We start from the raw sequence: 21,944 nt of genomic DNA on the forward strand, positions 1-21,944 counted from the left end.
TACTTTATATGTAACTATATATTAATAAAATATTGAAAGAAATCAAAGGAGATATAGACAAATCTCGATTTCTTTTTATTAAATAATCGTTTCACTATGTTACGAAACTTCTGTAAATAAAAATCACCAATAGCAACAAAATGACCAATCAACGTTTAGGCTGAAGCTTCGTTAGGTTTCCGGAGTGTTTTCCTTTTCTGATCTCTGTGTCCGATAATATTTGAAGGCAAGGTTGGATAGTTTTACTTCATTCTGAAACCCATCATGCCAAAGGGACGTGGTAGAAAAGACAGCGACAGCGATGTGGCATCCGAAGAGCAATCGACTGTGGGGACTTTCGAAACGCTTCGTGATGAGGGAGAACATTTTGTGCACGTCAAGCAGTACCAGAAAGCTATCGAAAGCTTCTCTAAGGTAAATGAATGAAAAAGCATCTGTTAAAAATGTCTTGTTTTAAAACATCTTTAAATGCAAAACATTAAAATTACAAAGTTTCTCTATACTTAGTATTGTTATAAATGCCACCATAGCCCCCTTTTTGGTTGGATAATAATTACAGAATTTTCAATTATACTTTGTCGAAGATGCAGATGCTCTTTTCTCTAAGATGATCTATCATTTCTGTTCTTATCGTAAAAGAAGAAATCGTAATTTTTCATCAAAGGAGCATTCCCAAAACCCTTCTGCAAATTAGTTCATTAAATTTCAATCATGACTCAGTTAAATTTTTGGTTGCACAATTTAAATAAATACAAACATAACTGGATGGTTACTGGCACAATTCTTTGTTCTCTTTCATCATACATAGTCATCTGAGACAGAACTTTACAAAATTGTTTTAAGGCATTGGAAATGAAACCTGGAGACAAAACATGTCTTGTCACACGGTCCAAGTGCTATCTGATGCTGGGTAACTCACAAGCAGCACTGGCTGATGCCGAAGCAGCTCTTGATCAAGATGAGGAGGGCAAGAAAGACATTAGGGTAAGTTCAGCTTGGGTTTCAGTTTTGATATTTATTGCACAGGCATATGTGTATATGTGCATTCACACATGTATGTCTTAAAAGTAAAACAGGATGTGATGATGCATTTTGTCTTGAGGACTATCTAAATCTTCACCATTCAAGTGATCCTAACCAGATTTCCAGGTATACTTATTTTATCTATGGAAAGGTTGTAGACCTTGTTTGGAATTTTCCCCAGTGCATCTTTGTTATAATGTTTATGCTACTTTATTGTGTAACTTAAAAGTTTTAAAAAAAATCAGTTCACTGTAAATTCTAGCTAAAATGTTGACATTAATTTTCACATTTCATGACCTCATTAAAATTTCAAAGAGTGCTTTATTATTGACAGCATCAGAACGGGAGAGAGAGAGACAATTTTTTTCTGTGTTTTTGTTGAAAGGAAAGATTGGAAGATCAATGGCTGGTAAATTATATTTTCCTATGTAAAAGCATCTGTCTTTTGATTAGTTTATAAAGCAGAGCATGTAATTAATGTTATTTTATTTTCTATATTTTTTTCATTTGATCATTTTTAAATATTATGTTTAGTTTTCCTTCTTTGTTCAGATTACAGAAAAAAGTTTATATTTGATTACATTTAAATTTCATTTTATAGAAAATGAATAATGGGTATAGCTATTTTTTCAATTTTATTTTGGCAATGATCAGTAAAAGTGCAGTCTTTGAGGTTTATGGTGCACATTTCATATTGCCAAAAGATTTTTGAATTAGTCTGTATCAGATATTTTTTCACACTTTTTTCTTTCCAATGTCAAATGTCTTTTTTCATAATGTCGAACTGATGACCTCAGGTCTTTTTCATTTGATGTCAATTTATAAATGTGTGTAAAACTCTAAATTTCTGCACTTTATTAAAAAAAAATGGTAAAGGTAATCTATTAACCTTTTAGTCATTGGTAAGTGAAGTGTTGGAAACCACACTTTCCTCAGGGCCAGCTTTTCGAGGGTGGTGCACATCTCCTTTTTTATCCCCAACTCCAACAGCTGGGTGAAGTATGCTGAGTGATACAGGGATTGAACTGCTTTCCTATCCTTTTTGCTTGTGTATCTGTTACTTAAGCCATAGCTATAATTTTAAATGCTTTCAAAATGCTGTTCTGATTGTTTCGGCTTGTATTTTCTTTTTTTAGGCATTGTGCATGAAAGCTGAAGCTTTGTACCAGAAAGGTGATTTTGAAACTGCCCTAGTTTACTACCATCGAGGAAACAAACTGAGGCCAGAGCTTCAGGAATTCCGTCTTGGCATTCAGAAATCTCAGGAGGCTATCAACAACAGCATTGGAAGTAAGTACACTATGATGATATTATTATTTAAAGGACTTTATGTCTTATATTATCAACTTGATATATTGAAATCATTTCTGTGGAATGTTTGTTATGTATGCTAAATTCCATGCATGGATTACATGCCTTGACACGTATAAATTTATGGGTTGATTTTCCTTCAGCTGTCCTGGTGACTTATTCTTGTTCACTTTTTTCCTGGTTTCATTAGCACCTGATGCTGTTAACCTGGAAGCATCTGGTGACCTCTCATTCTTTTTCAAACAAGAAGAGGTAAACAAAATCACTATGAATTTCCACATTTATCTTCAAGGTGTAAAGGACATAAGTAATAAACCTAAGATTGAGGTGTACATACAGCCACATATAAACATGCAGACGTATGCATACATACACCTATGCATGAACACACACTCATGCACTTCAAATGAGACAAAATTTAGGAATTCACACCAGACTGAAATCTTGTTCTTGTGTGAAAAGACCAGACTTGATTATGATGCTTCCTTGCATTTGGCAGTATTGTATGAGTGTCAGCCCTAAATAACTATTCCAACTCCTCTGATCTTTTACATCTTTATGTGCACAGAAACAGAAACAGCAACAGCAGAAAGGCTACAGCAAGCCACAGACCCAGAAGAGGGAAGAGAAGAAGGAACGTGGCAAGCCGCAAGGGACAGGTTCTTCCAAGACCACCAAAGAACTCTTGGGAGAACTTTACAAAGACAGAGCTTACCTAGATAAACTATATGACAGTAAGTATTAGCTGGGCCAAGGAAGAATTTATAGTTTTGTTTAAGAGAAAGGGTGTGTGTGTGTTAATTTGATTAATCTTTACAAACACAGATGGTTGCTGTTTTCAATAAATAAAAATTCTTCTAAAAGATCTGCCAAAACAATGGATTCAATGGCAGTTGGTTTTGGCAATCTTCTGTACAAATGAGCTGAGTGCTCTTAACACAAAATATGACAGGCTATTCAAGAGTGTCAACAGGCTCTAAACTTTGTGAACCTAAGTTGTAAAGGCAGTACTTTTGGCCAGTTTGGGTGTCTTATGGAGGCTGGAAAAAGAAATTCACTTTTCGCTTGTGAAGTTTAACTTCCAGGAATGATAATACTGATATGATACTATGGTTGACGTAGGCAGGAATATTGATGTCAACATCAGCAATAATGGTAATATTGATGTTGGCCACAACAGTAATAATGCTTGTACGGCACAAAATGTCAGCATGAATATGGAATACAGTTTAGGGGAAAGGGTGTAAAATAATAGTATTTTCACCAAGAACATACACACGTGCATGTACACACACACACAAAAAGTACATACATCTTAACCATGGACAACAATGATAATATGGATGTTAATGTTGGTAAGGCCTTTAGTGTTCTTTTTTAATGGGGAAAGGTGGTAATGTTGACTCCAAAACACATGATAGCATTAATCTGAACTGCTAGGATGATGTCTGTTAGGTCAGTGATTTGAAATTTTCAGCGGCTTTCCTTTATATTTTACTTGGGTCTAGGCTGCTGATAATTAAAACACTTTTGGCAAAAATACGACTCACCCCCCATCATTTTGTTTGTGACCAATCACAACTTTTTAGACACAACCCTGCTACAACATTCCCATCCCTGTACAAAATAAATGATCTAGAAGACTGAAGACTGAAAAGGTGTTACAAGTGCACACGAACATCATAAAATGTTATTTGTGGTAATATCTCAGTTGTTCTACCTTTTTTTTTTTTTTTTTTTAACCAGGTCTGGTTTCTAACAACACAGATACCGATGAGTATATCAAAGGACGTGCAGTTGATGGCTTGGAGTATCTAAACACCCGAGCAGACTTTTGGCGACAGCAAAAACCCATGTATGCTCGTAAGCGTGACCGTCAGAGGAAACAAATGAAGAATGGGAAGGAAAATGATCCCATGGAGTACATCCTTGAGCAGCTAGAGGAGATTGATGAAGGTCAGTTTCATTATCACCAGATGATATCATTACTTTATGGAGTGCACAGCTAACCTGTGACACCTTGAACTGTGAAAAAAACAAGGCTGAACGGGTAACTTTGGGCATCTATTCACTCCACAAGGCAATCATATCCCCCTTTTTTTAAGTTTGTTTTTTTTCTTCAGAAATGATCAGTTTTCTGGGCGTTAGTGTATTGATTTTTGTTTTTGCTGTAGGGTTATGTGTGTGTGAGGGATTGCAAGTGTGCATGTAACTGTGTGTTTTGTTGTGTCTGTACATCATAATTGTAAAGAGTATTGACCCTTAACGGGAATTGTGCTACATAAGAGTACTTTATTATTATTACTGTGTATGATAAATCAAAAATAAAGTATGCTGTAGATGCTTGTTGATGATTCTAGAAGCATTGACAGTGACACTTATAAGTGATACGCTTGACTTTCAGCACAAGCTAAAGGTGAGTATGAAAAGAGCTTGAAGAAGTCTCAGAACACGTTAAAGAAAATAGACAGCTGGGGAAATGACCGTGTCAAGAACAAACCAGCATTAGTGGCCAACCTCTACAGCTGCATGGGAAATGCAAACCTTGAGCTGGGCAAGTTCAAAGAAGCTTTAGAGCATCACAAGAAGGATTTGTCCATTGGCGAGGATGAGTAAGTACATTCTGTCAGCTGTCATGACAGCAGTTTCATCACAAATGATAATATACCATAGCATAAAAAAATCTGATAGTAACAATAAAATACATTACAGATATTGCATTAATATCACATATATATAGCACAAACATCTACATGTTGAGAAAAAATACATGAAAAATTTAAGTGAAAACAGTGTGTGGACACTGCTTTCACTGGGGGTTGGTCAATTTCAGTGCTGCATGAGCTGATTAATTTGAATAATAATTCAGTGGTCCAATAGAGTCTTGACTGTGGTAAAAGCAACTCTTAGTTGTGGTCAAATTAAACTGGTCAGTAAATGGTTGAATCAACTGATGTCCCTTTCACAGGTATCATTCGTATTAGCAGCAATGAAACAGTCATCATTATTTTTTTTAATCACCATCACTGCTATGAACAGCAATGTACAAGTGAGAAAAAAATTTTACAGACCTATTCTAACATAAACAGGAACTTACCCGAAATTATGATTTGTTATTGTTTACATGATTTCAACATTCACTTTATGTTCCAGAAATATAGAAGAAGCAGTTTCAAGAGCTCTTGATAATCTTGGTCGAACAAAAGCAAGGATGGGCAAATATGAGGATGCCATAGAAATGTGGGTATAGGCATTACCATGATCAGTTTATATACTTCATGAGTAAAATAGTTTTGCTTTTTTGAATTTCTTATGAATGATAAATCACATTTTAACCTTACATTTTTATTTCAAAATAAACGAAGAATTCACTTCATTTAAGCAAGGAAATGCTTTCTGTTGTATAGATGGGAAAAGAAAGTTCCTAAGAGCAAGTCCGCTTTAGAACGTACCTGGCTTTACCATGAAATTGGCCGTTGCTATCTGGAACTAGGCCGCTATGGTGATGCAAAAGATTATGGGGAGAAATCGTTCTCTGCAGCCAAAGAAGCTGATGATCATGGCTGGCAGCTTCATGCTTCAGTGTTAGTGGCCCAGGCAGAAGGTCAGCAGAATTAATGTTTCAGTTCTTTCTGGATTTTGCTTTTATCAATATGTCCTTGATGTGTTCCTCATCTTCATACATTTGCTTGAAGGGAACAGATGTGTCTGTCTTGTGTAAGCATGTGCACACCGTTGACACCATACAATGATGTCAAACACGTTTGCCCATTTAAGTAAAAGTAAATAATATATGTGCACAATCTATGAGAGGCCTGATTTTGAAGTTTATAATTCATAGAGTATGGCATTTTGATATCTTCAGTGCTTATTTTTTAGATTACACAATTCATGAGACTTTTGAGGTGGATCCAACACCTGAACTTGGCACTTTTACTAAGAAGAAAGCATGATTTTTATAAGTTTGCATGCAACTTCTAGAATGACCTTTTCTATGTCTACTACTGAATCTTTTCCCCGATATACTGTTGCCCTAAATCATTTTAAAGAAGTAGTCATTATTGTCACATCATTTCTGCAGTGAAGTGCGAGAAACTTGAGGCAGCTGTTGATTCATTTGAACGAGCAAAAGAAATTGCAGAGGAACTCAAGGATCATTCTGCTGAAATGGCCATCAAGAAAGCACTGGAAGAGGTGAAAAGCCGTATTGTCGAGGGTGAAAGATCTAAGACCAAAGTTGATGATGATGCAGATGATGATGATAGGCGATCAATTAAGTCGGATGGCTCAGGAGGATCACAAAAAAGTAAGAGAATATTGACTGCCTCATATATTAGCCAACATATTATAGTTAACTAGAGGGTACATTGTCAATTCAGATCAAACCTGCCCTTTGGACTTATTTAGGCGTTGAAAATATTTTTAGTGCAGAAGTATAGAATCTTGCAATGGACTTTGATCCTTGCTTATACAAGCATAACTTTTAACACCAGCAACACTTGTCCCAAACCTGTAAAAGACTGCAGTCATGTAGTTTCTCTCCTGATGCACTAAATAACCCTTGGCTCTTGCACTTTGAGGAAGACTTAGTGGTAAAAAGGCACAGAGCTGTGAAAGATTCCAGTTTTTCTTTGAATCCTTCTGCAGAGGAAAACTTAAGCGAAGGAGAATGTGAGGGAAATTATGACAGTGCTTATAGTCATAAGATACAGGACAGTGTGTGCATGCTACTGTATGTCTAATAGCGAAGGGTGTCTGTTCTTCCATTTCCATGTTTTCAGTGACCACGGCAGTACCTATTTTGTATGATTTTTGCGGAGTTGTTTACAAAAGAAACTTTCATAAAATTGGGGACCCTCAAGATGATAATCTAAGACACGTGGGTATTGGCCCTAACCAAAACATAAGACTGTCGACTAGAAATGAGGATTTTGTGAAAACTGCAAGTCATGAACAGTTCACATCACTTTTCTACACCTTAAAATTACACACACATTCAAAAATTCTAGATTACATAGCCTCTTCTTCCCACTATATAAATTTTTAGCTTTCACACTTTTGAATGCCTTTCCTTTCCAATGCTGCAGTACTTACATATCTTGTTTACACAATACTAATTTTGTTCCTGTCATGCTGCTAGCTAGTTCCACGTAAAACACCAATTCCCCACTCCCCTCATGCTGCTAGAGTTACTTGTTATGACTTGCATCCAATTTGCAGCTATATTCCCCATAATTTCAGTGACTAAAACAAAAGTGTATGCCCTATCTTTTCTGCTGTGGACACTACAACCAAAACCAGCCTTTATTGGCTGTCCACACATAATTTGAGAATCAACATCACAAACTGAAATCATTAGTGAAATGTAGGCTAATATTCTGAAAAGCAATTTTATTATAGATAACGCATCTACATTACTCTTTTCAGTTTACAGTTTTCAAGTTATCTGTTGTATAACTTTTTAACATTAAAACTGTATTTATAATTCAATTTAAATCACATCACGAATGTTTTTAAAACTGCTTACTTTCTACAGAATTTATGCATGTCTGTATCATTCAAGACTGAAATTCAGCATAAACAATATGAATGAACACTATGCAATGTATGAGCAAATAGTACTTTTAGAATTAGACACTAATTTTTTTATGGTAGATAACAAGTTCCATTGTGCAATCTCCTTCTAAGGACATGGTATAATTAAAACTGGGCATCAAATTTGTTTCTTTACTGGTGGTGACCACTGATATTTATAATAGCTCATGAATTTACTTGTCAGCTCCAGCCGTAACATTACCTGAGGTGAGCACCACTGTTTTCTTTCTTTGATGAAGATGCTTTCTTTGAAAGCATGTTTAGAGTCTTGTTTCACTGATTTGCTCTCAATGGAGTGATTGCTTGATGGAGTCTAGTGATGACAGACTGCAGTACTTGCTGCAAAGCATCATCACAGCAAACAACCTCCAAAGTGTCCAAGTTAATAATAGCTTGCTTGTCATCCACAATAACCGTCAAGCGATCCCGCTGAAACAGCTTGTCTGTGCACCCTGTGCCGAACATTTCTTCCAAAGTCTCTAGCAGGCACTCCTGGAAGTGTGCTTTATCAATGGCCATTATATCTGGAACATTCTTCGGTGGCACTGGGTCTCGCTCTGCCCGAAGTATGACTGTTACCACAGCATCAGCATACATGTCTGTCACTGGATTGGCCACCCACTCTACAATGGCCATGTGGGGCTGAAGAGTCACAGTGATGGCGTTGAAGACTCGCAGTGTGGTGATACCTGCATTTGTAGTCTGCCAGATGTCCCCTGCTAGCTGGCCAAGATAGAATTTGAGGAGCTGCACGGTGCCGGTGTACCCAACACTAAGACGCTGTGTTACAGTGCTCATGGCCAAATCAGTATAGCTATGCAAGTCGTCGGGAGCCATGAGGTGGAAGTTAAAATTCCGCTTCACAAGGATGCCAGAAATTTTGTGACCTTGCACTGGAGGTTTGGCAGCAAGCTCTCCAACAACTTTTGCCATCTTTTCACCTCGAAAGTGAAGGTGAACAGCTGTGGTGTTGCGTGGATTGTGGACCTCCATTTGATAATCAGGATCATCTTCATATTCCCTAATGAGAGCAGCCTTTAGCCGTGCCATTTCATTGGCTTCACCATGCACAAGGACCACATGTGCAGGTTTCAGGGCTCTTAGAAATTCGCTGGTTTGTTTATAATCAGCATGTGCTGAGAATGAAATATAGTCCACAGAGCATTTTAATGGCAACTTTTGACCACTCATTGTCTGTATCTCACTTGGCTCTGACAGGATGTGTTTTGCTAATGTTCCCTCCACACAGTAACCTGCAATGATGCAGCCATTGCGCTTGTCTGTGCACCATGCTTCAAAGAGTTCACGTGACAAACCTGACTGCATCATTCCTGGACTAGCCAGCACTACAGATGGACCAATGTCTTCAAACTGCTCCATGTTCTTAAGGTTGATTATATGTTTGAAAACAAAGGGATTGCTGATGGAGATCTGACGACGAATTTTTTCATTCATAGCATTGATGTATGTCTGGTACACAGTCATACACTTTTTTGCAAGCTGTGATGCATAATATATTGGAATGTCATGCAGTTCAGGATGTTGGCTCCAGTATTCATCTAAAATTAGCAGCAACTCCTGAGCTCTGCCAAGAGCAAAGACTGGAATAAGGCACCTTCCACCCCGGTTGACAATATCATGAACAAGGCTTGTAAAGCGGTGCTCTCGTTCCTCGCGATTTTCATGAATGTGTGTTCCATATGTGGACTCAATAATCACAATGTCAGGATGAACATTTGGCAGTTCTGCTGCCATGAGATGCCTATCTTCTTGACGAGAGTAGTCACCGGTGTATAAAATCTTCACTCCAGCAATCTCCATCATGAACATGGCTGCTCCCAACACATGACCTGCTGTGTAGCACCAAAAGCGTACACCATTCACTTCCATTTCCTGATGAAAATTGATGGTTTCTATTTTGCTCATGCTTTTCTCAATGTCGGCATCTGTGTACAACATGTCATCTGTAGAGATGTTGCTGACTTTCACATAATCTGATAACAGCCAGCGATAGATAGCTTTTGTTGCATGTGTCATAAAGCACCTCCCTCTGAACTTTGTTTTCTCCATAAAGTATGGCAGGCCTCCACTGTGGTCCAGGTGAAAATGGCTCACCAGAAGGAGATCTATTTCTTCTGGATCAATCATATCTAGGAATGGCAAAGAAGCCACACCATGCATTCCTGGATGTATCCCACAGTCCAGAAGTATCTTTTTGCCCTTGAACTCAATTAAATGACATGACCGACCCACCTCCTGCCCAGCTCCCAGTGGCCTAATGAGGAGCTCATCACTCTCTTCTGCAGGAACCTGCACTTCTGGTTTGCGTTTGCTTGTCATTCTGTCACTGGTGTCAGCAAAGCGCATATGTTGGAAGTACTGCAAAAACCACAAATTAAAAAACTCACCAATACTTTGTTAAATCACTCAACATCTAAAATCAAGCAAAGGTAAAGTCTAACACTATGCAGATATCAGGTCAGATTTAGAAATTTTCAAGAATTATGTCGTGCTAAATCATTTTCTGGAAAAAAAATTCTACAAAATATACATGTTCCTAGAGAGATAATTTCTGTTTTTCTATCACAAAAGATCCAATACATATATCAGCTCGACATGCTATAAAATATTGTTACCTTTTCACTAAAAATATTTCATAGCATTTGAAGGATTTATTTACTTAAATCCTTGTACTTGTACTTTTTGTACAGAGACACTCTCATAGATGGATGTGTTAAAAAATACTTTTTTTTTAACAAACGGAAAATAATCCTTCTGACTGGCATTCAGCAAGCATCAGCCAAGCAAGTTTGCACGCTGCTTACAAAATCTAACAGACCTTTCCATAGCAACCGCATGTGCTGCTCGATAAACTGTCATAAGGCGCAGTTCTTTAAAGAGCTTAAGTATTTTAAAAATAGAAAATAGAAATATATGGTTGTTTTGTGCATCTGACAGTAATATGCTGATTAAAATACTTAATAAGCTGAATGTACTGTACCGATGCCAACTACTATTAAATGGTGTAAAAATGGCCGATGTACCCACAATGCAGCGTAAATGACGGAAATGATCGATTCATTTGTTGCCTCTTCAGTTTCATAATTAACGAACATTCTACCTGCTCCTGCGAAGCGAAGCATGAATAATACATCACTATCACTCATTTTTCAATTTGATCATAATCGACTAGACGTTTGTGTACTGTGGTGATATAATCAGTATGTGTACAATCATTTCTTACACAAAACTCCTCTTCTAACGTAAGTTCAAAGACGAACGAAAATATCAACCATATAATTAGTCAATGCAACACTGGACAATATTTGTTTTGGTAATTTGTGCAAAAAACTTGACTTACACTTACAGATGTGCAGACAATGTTGTTTTAGACCATGGATGTGAATATTAGTTCGTGTTTTAGACTGAAGCAGCTAGCCTAAGTCGCTAAACACCGCGTGCTTCTGCTGGTGAAGTTCCCTCGAAAAGTCACTTTGTCTGAGACCCTCTAAATGGTCTCAAAAATTCAATGCCAGCATTTGAGTTTGATAACTAGAAGAGATTTGTTTTAGAATCGATGAAATGGGGATTTGGAATGTTCTCGCTGCTTGATACGAAACTATCGCTTTGCATTTTAAGGTAGAGCTATCACGTCTGGTTGTGACCTTCGTGACGTCTGACCCTCTGGTGAGGTTGCCGCCATAGGAACGAACCGAACACAGGCACTATACATGACTACGCTGTTTACGTCTCGCCGCGAGAGTCGTACACCCATACATGCATGTGTTTGAGAAGCTGTAGACGAAACTTCGGTCAATCTGAACCAAATATGATGCAGCAGTTCAACGTAACTGATAAAATCCTCAGTTCTATATGTCTAGCCAATTAAGTAACTTAATTTTTTTTTTTTGCGGCTTGTCAGTTGCCTCTGGCAGTTCCAGCTTTGATTTCAGTGTTAACTTTTGATCTAAAACTTCATCTGAGTCACTAGTGTAGTGAAATAATGACACATTTGCACTCTTATTCTCCCCCAGCCACCCAGCCAACCCACCACCCAAACTGACGTGAGGGGCTGACAACTCATGTTCGGCACAATTAAGTTTCGTTTGCAAGAGAAAATACAAAACGGGTTGCCAGCTTGCCATGGCAGTATGGGTGAAGCAATTAATTAAGTGTATCACGTCACACGATTTCGTGGAAAACCAGTGCTTTATTCCCTGAAGCAGAGTACGTGAGTGTTGTTTGAAGTGGTATATATAGTTGATACCAAATAACATCGACACCACTTGTCTAATCCTCAACATCCCCTCCTGCGTTTGTTGCCTAAAGTGAGTTGTCAACCTCAATAAATCAGAAAAGGGGCATGAAGAGCGCTGTCACTACTTTGCTACACTGTAATGCGGACCAGTTACTAATTAAGCTTGACTCAAATGAAGTGGCAGATTAAATGTTAAACAAAATCTCAGTTGGAAGATATGTTTCAGGTCACATTACCAATTAACACTAGTGACGATTATATATATATACGATATGTGTGTGTGTGTGTGTGTGTGTGCGTGTGATTTAACATATATATATATCCTTTCTTTTTCTGTTGGGAAACTTCTTCAGGATGACAGGCAAACTCGTCTACTTTTATATGTTTGTGTTATACTGTATATTGTATGTATTGTACTGTGAAAGAGAATCAGAAAGATTTAATGTCTGGTGGAAGTCACTTCACAAGTGTGATAATGGTGACCTTGCATTAACTCTGTTCTCTGCTTGTATAAAAGGAAATATATTGATATTACAGTAGAATCGTTTTTATGGTATATATATATTTTTTGCATTATTAAGGTATTTTATACACAATCTGAATTGTCAAGTTTAGGCAGAACACTCAATGCTGTATGTTTAGTACCTGTTTGTTTTCTAATACAGGAGGACAAGAACTAAAGAAGGGAGATGAGGACAGGGATGGAGATCCAGGGGAGAAAGATGCAAAAGACAAGGCAAATGAAGAAATGAGAGATAATAAAAATGAGGAAGGTAGGTTCCATTAAATTAGTAGAAGTGCATTAATTACTTATAGTAGTTTAATCCTCTGATCTTTGTGGTCACTGGGCAGTCGAGTCAAGATATTTGCATGATCTGTGTTGACGTGCCTGCAGTGTAGCATTTTTTAGCTGATTGTGAAAGTGTATTTTTATGAAAGTGTTTTGTATGAAAGACCTCATAAAATCCTTTTTTTTTTCATGGGTAAAATCTAAGGCACTGCCTATAGTTTATATAAAAGGAGTCTTCAGTATATTAAAAAAAACTTACTTTTACCCAAAAGCTCATACTCATTTGATAAATAATGATTAGTTGACAAATGGAGTTAGCCCAGATATTGAAGAAACATATTAGAAATGTAGTTGTCATCAGAGGGAAGCATTCATATAACAAAAGCCTTGCATTCAATGTTGGTTTGTCAAAAAAAAACCCATCAAGAAAATGTGTATTATGTTGTCTGTGTTGTGTTAGGAAAAGGGGCACAAGGTACCATGAAAAGGAAAATTAAAAGATACAAAGAGCTAATTGTGTGAAAGATAGCTTTTCCATCCATCAGTTCACAACTATGAGAGCTCAGCACTGCCATTTCTATTCCAGTGGAGTTTTAGGGGAAATCTTTATTTTTGCTGCTTTTTTTTCTATGTTTTAAAAAAGTACATCACAACTATCTTACCCTAAATCAAGAAGGGGTTTGGGCCTTGCTTATGGTTTCAGTTTTTATTTTTCCTCTGCACTTGAACTTCTTTTGGCATACAAGCAGTACATATTTTGCTTGAGAAAGGCTTCATTTTTAGCCATCATCATGTGACTGTTAAATGAGACAATGCCTGCTGCAGAGCTTGAGGATGCTCATCATGAGCAGGCAGCAAAGGAGGAGACAGATGCACCCACCATGCAGGCAGAGGATAATACAGGTTGATGTGTCTTGGTTGTGTTGTACTTTAGCTGTCTGGAGTGCAGTGCTTTATTGTTTTTAGTCAATTAAAGAAGCAATGACAGACACAGTTCCTAATATGAGCAGCAAGTTTCTGAAACATTACTAAACTCAGAAAACTAACTCACACGTGTGCATAAATAACTCAAAACATGACATGTTCTGTTGAAATGGTGGAAATCTGGGGGCAGTGAGAAAAAAAATTATAAAACTGCCTGAATCTTGATAAAATATAGAATATAAAATAGATGTTTCGATCCATTTATCTCTAACTTTTGTATAATGGCCTTTATTGCAAATTTGATGCCAGTAAAACTCCACAAATGACAATTGTTTATTTTTAATTTAGAATTTCTAATTCATGTCAAGTCCTCAGAACATTGATACTGTGTTTAAAATAAAGGGTTTTATACATAGGTTTTTAATCCTGTTCAAAAGTGTAATGAAATATTAGTGTCAGCATGCTACTCAAACTTTTGAAAATCTATGTTTTGAGTATGTATTTGAGTTTTCAATTCAGAGACTACAGAGACTCTGTGTACAAACATATCCATATGTCACCCAGCAGCTTACTTTTAATAAATAGTTTTCTTTCTGTATGACAACCTTTTATTTTGAGATATTTGATTTTACAGTCAAGCACTGTATGACAACCTTTTATTTTGAGATATATGATTTTACAGTCAAGCACTGTTGGTACTCTAAGAGATTACAGAAATTTGTTTGAAGCTTAGATCTCAATGCAATTTTATATATGTACAAATCTATGTTTTGACTGTCTTTGGGTTATATAAGTTATAAGATGAAAACATATTTAATGAGTAAAGAAATTCTGTGTGCCCTAAGGCAATATTTTCTTAAAAAAGATTCAAGTATTTTAAAAACAAATAAGTCATACACCATAACCCTTGGATTTATTGAGAAGTAGAGACAATGGACTAAAGGATGATAGGTTGATTTGGTGGGATGTCAAGGAGTGTTGGAGACATGCAGATAAGCTAGTAGCTTCTGCACAGCAAACAGAGAAATAAATATTTTCAAGCATTCCTTTTGAACTTCTATTATAAAGATACCCATACCAACATATTCATACATCATTCTAGAGTTTGCCTATTTCTGAATAAGATTATATGTTCAGAGTCAAGTAAGCGTGTTATTACACTTAAACTGTCAGCAAAAGCCAATATCTTCATTTCCTCTATTCTGGCTGTGTACTTATAACCTGCCTATGGCATACATTTTCATAAAATGTATAGCTTTTAATAGTATAAAATATTTTGTCCACCATTTCATTAGAACAAGATACAAGTTTATTTTTCACACATTGCTACATGCTTTCTAATTATAAAAAAAACTATGTAATTTTGTAAAAGTTTAGTGAACGTCTGGTGCAATGTTTGTGTCAGTACAGGTGTTTCAAGAGAACGCAGTAGTGAAAATACTGGTTGCTGCAGCACTGTGCTTTTTAAACAAACATCACCATCACACCCTCTTGCTGCTAACCATCTTCATATACCAGAAGAAGGAATTGTATTTTATGTATTCTTCAAGCATGCAAAGATAACACTAAAGGATTTGTGCCTGTCTTTGAGATTTTCAGTTTATGCCTATCCTTTATGTATAAACTCTGCCAAAATCATAACAGTTTGTGACTAATTTATTTATATTTAAATCCATCTCTCTCTCTCACTACCTTTTTCTCTCACTGCTCACTAAAATTATATCAAAGTTTAAACAAGCAGGTTCTACTATTATTCTTCCATATTTGCTATAATCTAGAGTTATCTGTATGTATTTCTGTAGAAATGTGCAGAGCCATTTACATTGATTAGAAGCCAAGCTTAGGTAGCTGTCTTCAAAGAGTGCTAAAACTGAATTGAGCATTGTGTTGTGTTTCAAAACCTGTGGCAAAGTGCACAGAAAATCATTAGGTGTTATGAACAAGGCTAATGCATGCAGCAGTTAGCTAAACTGTTTATATTATATGAGCACTTAAGCTGACTGTGTTAGCCATTCAACTGATACCTTGACATGTAGTGCACCTGGCATCTGAATGCTTGTCTACAAAATTACTTTCTCCAACCTGCATGTGATTTGGGAGCATTTATTAATTTGTAAATATATATATAGCACTTCTTTTCTATTCACTAGTGTCATTGTAGAATCCTTGTGTTAGACTCAATTCAGAAGATGAACTGATGGCTTTTTGAATCCTGCAGAAGGTGTGGATAGTAACAGCACAAAGGAAGCAAAGCAGAGTTTGGGCAAAGATGATGGTGTGTCTCTTTGTTCATGGATTGAGAAGCTCTTACTAATGTCTGCAGCATGCATTCTGACCTGCATGTCTAGTTCATGTTGATACTAGAACTATGAGATAATTGATGTCTTTGCAGGATTATAGCTGGGCAGCAGCACAGTGCGAGCTCCATGTGGATTGTGTTGTTGTTCTTTTCACTTTCCATTAGACCAAAAGATATGCAAAGAGATGTCCAGTGAGCTCATCGAGAAGACATAATCCACAAACACAGAGATGAAGAAATAGCAAAGACCTTAGTTTAGTTTTAGTTTACTTCTCAAGGAACTTAGGGTCGCAACAACACCTCGCCAATGGACCTGGTTTTGGGCAGCCCCCCTCAGCAAAGATCTTAAGCATACATTAAATTCCAATGTGCTATACACAACTAGATTCATCTATCAATAAAAAATAACCTTGATGTGTGTAGATGACAAATGTCATTTAGTTCACTGGTCTTCAAGGGATGAGCTGAGCTCAGACAGAAACCCTGTAAGTCAACAAGTTACTTGGGCAAGATAAGAAATACAGGCGATTCATGATTTCTGTAGTGATGCATTCCAGAGAGAATGTATAATTTGAAAATGTGTTTTATATTAACTGTTATAGTGTAATCATGGCTGATTTAATCTAAAGAAATATGTACATATGTGTGTACATATATATAGTGTAGAATCTTTATAACTAAAAATGAAACGAAGCATAGTAATAATGTTAACAATAACATTATTTACTTGTAATCTGCAAGAATTTGAAAAAAGATGGAAAATTGGCTTTCATTTTCTATTTCGTGAACATCACAGCTTTTCTAGCGGTCTCTTCCTCTATCACACATTCTATGCCATACTTGAATGTAAAATGAGGAGTGAGGACTATGGTGTTTGTAAACAAAAGCTTGTTGCAATATTTTCTTGTGACTGGCAGCTTTATTTGGAAAAATGTTTTAATGTTGACTGGGACTGGGTATTCACAGGTTACTAAATCTTTAGACCAAGGTCTACTTGCTTCAGTGCCTTGGGTGACTCCTCTGAGTTAATGTATTTAGCTGTCTATTTACAACAAGAGTATATGTGTGAATCATGTGTCGTTCTGTTGGTCGGACAGACAGCATCGTCCACTCTTCACCTTTTGGGGATGCAGGATTCTTCAGCCTTGTTCTCAGCTACATGGTCAGCGACACAGTTGATGAAACTGCCAATAAGGCCGACGATGGCTTTTCAAATGAACAGGAACAGTCGTTAACCGTAGCTCAAGATCCTCATAAAGGCTCCATTGTTTTGAGATCTTCTGGCGATAGAAATGTATCAGATAGTAGCGATGATAGTTTCGCAGGAACTTCCAGCAGCTCCTCCGTGAGCTCTGGCTATCAGGAGAGGAACGTCAAGTGTTGGCCCTTCCCGGTTCCATTAGTAGATGTGGACTCTTCAGACCACTGGCATAACATTCAGCGTTATCACTCCAGTCTTCTGAATGGCAGTCGTGGGGCTTTCAAGAAAACTTCTTGCCCAGTGACAGAAAATAAACTACATGGTGACAACATCGTGATGGAGTGGGTCAACCATATGGGCTGCAGCAAGTCTAGGTCATCCTCCGAGATGGATAAAGACAACGCCCTCATGTCGTCCACCGCCATGGCACTTGGCCTCCAATCTGCAAATCGGATTTCAATGAACCTCGTTTCCTCTACGCCGTCCCATTCAGAGAGGCAAAACTATGCCAGCGGCCGCGTGCCGAATTCTGCCACATGTCCGACAGGCACACGTGAAAACGAAGAGCTAACCCCAAGCGAGGTGATCTCCTCCGAAAGCATAGTGTCTACTTCCCGAAGCCATGGGTGTCTACTGCGGAAACAGAGGGCCGCAAGTCTCAGCAGCAGACACAGCAACACCCGGGTCAACCGGCGCAACTCCAACAAGGGGGGCGTTCGCAGCGCGGGTTCCCACTTACCGTCGAAAACCCGCTAGCGCAGAAACAGAACTTGACCTATTGGCCACATCATGGCGAAATGAAAACTTCATCCTCGCCTCCTGTAAGGATGTACCTGGTTCCCAGAGTGCCCACTTTCTTGGACCTGGTACGGCTGTACGACCCCATGACCTACAACATGTGGAGAGACGCCATCACCAAGAAGGAAGCTCGGCGACGACACCGCGACAGGAGGAGCCTGCGTCCAGATGAGAGGAGCTTCGCAGGCAGAGCCCTGGCTGGAGACGACGGCGACGTTTACGACAGCAAGGCAGGGCAGTGGGAGCTGCCCCTGTTGACCCAACCGGCCTCGGGCATTGTCCGTGGCAAGCAGGTCGGGCGAGGACCCGCCAGGCGGCCTCCCAAGCGAAGCGGTGGCGCAAGGAGGAGAAGCGGATGGCTGCCGGCACTGCCGAAAGAAGTGCTGAACATCCTGCAGACGCCCCCGCCGAGAAGGCGATGCTCAGTCTTGGGACAGGGACGCGAAGGCAGAGCAGAGGTCAAAGACGAACTTAGTGTTAGTTCGGCCTGAGACTTGCCACATGATGATGTCGACCTTACGGTGACTGAAACCTGAAGTTGATGGGAAAAATGAGGGGAAGAAAGGGGAGGGAGAGGACTCATAAACACACGTGCGCGCGTAATATATATATAAAAACGCGCGCATGCATGCATACATTCACACTCGCACCTTAAGTGTTAGTCTGTTTATGACGGAAAATCGATCCTTTCTGTGGATTATACTCCGATATACTCTAACGGGTTTCGACTTCAGCTGCACAAACTGTTCTTTTAGTCTATGAGGTATTTTCTATAAACTTCGACTATACTAACTTGAGACGGGGATAAACTCATACGAAAATTCGCACATTTTCTATGTTATAGACTTTTTCTACTTTTATACATTTGTGATAAAAGACAACTTTTGTTCACTTTTAAATGTCATTCGTGATAATGGAGCGTTTGACAGGACCACGCCATATTTTTCAGGTGCTGAAAATAAATTATTGGTTGTTTGATAAAAGTCTGCTGCTGTAATGTTGTTTTGGTTTCAGATTATCATGATTAGTTTTTTTTTCCCCCGTGGATTTTGGGGTTCCATGGTCAAAGGTTGACTGTTTTTAGTTGTTGTTTTTTCACTTTTGAGTTGCAGAGGTTGGACATTGAACCTTTCCTAGTTCTCAATGATCTTATATAGTTAATTGATGTTGATTTATTGCTGTCAAATTAGTGGGTGTTTTTAGCACCTATACAGAATGTTATCCGATGCCTGAAATGCATGCTTGTGTGATGTTTAACGTGTTCGCACTGTCTGCCTGCTTTTTCACGTTGTTCGGATTTTGCGAATAATAACGGAATTAAAAACAAGTGTTGAGCTAGTTCCTCTGTAGAAGAAAACATGAATACGGTGAGATCATGTATGTGTATCTGTTTGTATTTTATTGCGCGGGAAGAGTATTATTAGTGCATGCGTGTGTGCGTATGTATGCTGCTGTTTGTAGGGATGTGTGTGCATTACGTAGAACATTTTTGGGTGTGCATATCTGCGCATAAGAGAGAGATATTAGGAACCCTTCCTAAGAGATATAGAGAGGGAATTTGAACACAATGTGCATGCAGTCACGCTGGGTTGTTGGTGAAAAGTTGACACTCTCCTGTTGCAGGTGAGGCCAAGACAAGCCAAGAGGCGGAAGAAGCCTAAGACAGAACCTCCTGGTCCCCTGTACACCGATGACGTCTCACACTTACATCCTTCACCCCATCTCCACTTCGCACGAGTGCAAGCTGTAGTCCTAATGATCTGATGGCCATTTCCTTCCCAACAACCTGCCCTCACCGACCGATTGGTTGATTAGCTGGCGGTATGATGAATGACAGCAGAACACTTGATGAATGGTTCAAGAGTGGATAGCAGTAGCAACAGACCCTATGCAGCACTTGATGATGTTAATAACGGCCATAATAGGTATTTGGTCCAGGCCTCAAACTGAACTGCAACAGCTGTTTTTGTAACTGAAGTCTTTTTCTTAGCGATGAAAACCAGGTCTCAAAGAAAATTTGCACCAGTCCATGTGTGGGAATACTCCATGCATCTGAATCAAGTGACCTTTGACATACAGACATGGCTATCTCCTTCAGCATACCTATAATTGGTTACCCCCACCCTGTATCTCTTGCACACTTTACTACGGCAGTTCAACAGGCGTAAACCTTCCTCCGCCGTCTCTCGACCCCTTCTATAATTTTGAAAAATCAGTTGTTTATTAACGCTCGTTTGCTTTTCCCTTTCATTAAACTTTCAATAGATTGCCCACACTTACGAAACTGGAGATTTTTCTTGAACTGGCTTGCCATTGAAAACAGTCCAAAACACGAGGTGTTTTCAATGATGGAGGTGTTTCTTTTCTTCTCTCAGTATTTTCAGAATATTGTGATGCACTGGTGTTTAAGGTAACAAGGCAAGATAACAAGGCAAGGCAAGATATTTAATTAAAATATATTTAACTGTGACTTATTATGCTCTATAAAAGTGACTTATTATATTATACAAATGAATTTTAACGGAATGTTGGTATTAATAAGAAGGTTTTTTTGGGTAAAGTAAACTTTTGTTTGTTTTTCTTTCTGTGTGAGAGTAATTGTTCAATTATGCCATGGACAAACAGTTTTGACCATAAGTCTTTTACCATCTTTTGAGACTGAAAAATGTTGCTCAAAGCTTTTCTTTTGCTGGTTGTAAAAGCAATCAGCAGCGAGTGGGATTTTATGCAGACTGATCGTCCATTGGGGAGAAAGTGCCAGCTCATTTCAAAAGGGGATGCCCTGTGCACCACAAAATTTACCTCGGCATGCTGGTACCCTCTTGGACCACTGAACTAAATTTATAGGACAGTACTTGGAGCTGATCTTAAGCTATTACAACATTAGCTTCTGAATGCCGCGCACAGTTAATTTAGGACAGTGATGGCGAACCTATGGCACGCGTGCCCAGGTGGCACGCGAAACGTTTTTGTGCGGCACGCGACGACGCTGATTGATTTTTAAAAATTTCAAATTATCATAAGTAATAGCCTTCAATTTTTCAGAAAACTGTAAATAATATTAAAGAAGTGATGTTGGATCATATTCCACATAATTTTTTCATATTACTTTTATTAACTAGGGTATCATATGACACAGCGTTTCTATAGCGGCGTCATTAAGTAGACCGACTTGGCACGCAGCAATTTTTATTGCTTTGAAATTGAAATAATTGGCACTCGGACTGAAAAAGGTTTGCCATCACTGATTTAGGACATCGATACATTTACCTGTGTGACAAGTAAAGGACTTACCATAGGCGATAAGGGAAACAAGGATGTGGGGTGGGTAGTGAGGATAAAAATTCTGAAGCAGTGTGATCCAGTGAGGGTGGTAGTATAATCTAGTGAGAATGGTAGACTTCAGTATATGAATTGGCTAGCGACAGACACAACTGTCCCACTGCATGTCGAAAGCTCGAATCCAGCTCAACGAAGGCACATGACTGTGTGGCCATTATTTAGCATTTACCGTTAATTACTGCTTCATGCCCCAAGCATAATCAAGCGGTCACGCGCGCACGCATGCACCACACACGCAGCATTTACATTCTAAATTTTAAAAAAGTGTTATTGATAGTGTGACTTGAGTAAATCACTGTGAGAAACAGACATAAGTTCAAGATATCAAATTCATGTCATGGTAACAGGCGGAGAAACACGCTGAAGTGATTAAGTGTAGTTGTGGGCGAGAGCGTATGCACAG

At 38.4% G+C, this 21,944-nt stretch overlaps 2 protein-coding genes across 12 annotated transcripts; one reads left to right on the top strand and one right to left on the bottom strand.

The window, feature by feature from the left end:
• Positions 1-144: 144 nt before the first annotated feature.
• LOC112559366 (tetratricopeptide repeat protein 25-like) lies at positions 145-20,764 on the top strand. Of its 7 annotated transcripts, none has more exons than XM_025230544.1 (16): positions 145-414; positions 844-984; positions 1,409-1,432; positions 2,160-2,313; positions 2,525-2,586; positions 2,903-3,068; positions 4,081-4,290; positions 4,739-4,946; positions 5,488-5,574; positions 5,742-5,938; positions 6,416-6,640; positions 12,853-12,960; positions 13,803-13,880; positions 15,312-15,425; positions 16,120-16,176; positions 19,823-20,764. In XM_025230544.1, the coding sequence occupies exons 1-16, from the start codon at positions 265-267 to the stop codon at positions 19,858-19,860; spliced, it is 2,019 nt and encodes a 672-aa protein (XP_025086329.1). In that variant the 5' UTR covers positions 145-264; the 3' UTR covers positions 19,861-20,764. The 7 variants fall into 7 exon arrangements, with proteins under 7 accessions (XP_025086329.1, XP_025086330.1, XP_025086331.1 ...); XM_025230545.1 differs by having other exon boundaries at positions 16,123-16,176; XM_025230546.1 differs by lacking the exon at positions 15,312-15,425.
• LOC112559367 (cleavage and polyadenylation specificity factor subunit 3-like) lies at positions 7,709-11,564 on the bottom strand. Of its 5 annotated transcripts, none has more exons than XM_025230548.1 (2): positions 11,297-11,564; positions 7,709-10,308 (listed from the first exon to the last, which is right to left on the bottom strand). In XM_025230548.1, exon 2 carries the CDS (start codon positions 10,294-10,296, stop codon positions 8,203-8,205), a length of 2,094 nt encoding a protein of 697 aa, XP_025086333.1. In that variant the 5' UTR covers positions 10,297-10,308; positions 11,297-11,564; the 3' UTR covers positions 7,709-8,202. The 5 variants fall into 5 exon arrangements, with proteins under 5 accessions (XP_025086333.1, XP_025086332.1, XP_025086335.1 ...); XM_025230547.1 differs by having other exon boundaries at positions 11,291-11,563; XM_025230550.1 differs by lacking the exon at positions 11,297-11,564 and adding an exon at positions 10,978-11,056.
• Positions 20,765-21,944: the final 1,180 nt, after the last annotated feature.

The sequence above is a fragment of the Pomacea canaliculata genome, linkage group LG3 (assembly GCF_003073045.1).
Source record: "Pomacea canaliculata isolate SZHN2017 linkage group LG3, ASM307304v1, whole genome shotgun sequence".
NCBI lineage: Eukaryota > Metazoa > Mollusca > Gastropoda > Architaenioglossa > Ampullariidae > Pomacea > Pomacea canaliculata.

Excerpts from the sequence above, each read along its gene's own strand:
- LOC112559366 (XM_025230539.1), top strand. The coding sequence starts at position 265 with ATGCCAAAGGGACGTGGTAGAAAAGACAGCGACAGCGATGTGGCATCC. Across the intron at positions 985-1,408 it reads AGGGCAAGAAAGACATTAGG|GAAAGATTGGAAGATCAATG; the intron begins GTAAGTTCAGCT and ends TTTTGTTGAAAG. Across the intron at positions 4,947-5,487 it reads TTGTCCATTGGCGAGGATGA|AAATATAGAAGAAGCAGTTT; the intron begins GTAAGTACATTC and ends TTTATGTTCCAG.
- LOC112559367 (XM_025230548.1), bottom strand. The coding sequence starts at position 10,296 with ATGCGCTTTGCTGACACCAGTGACAGAATGACAAGCAAACGCAAACCA.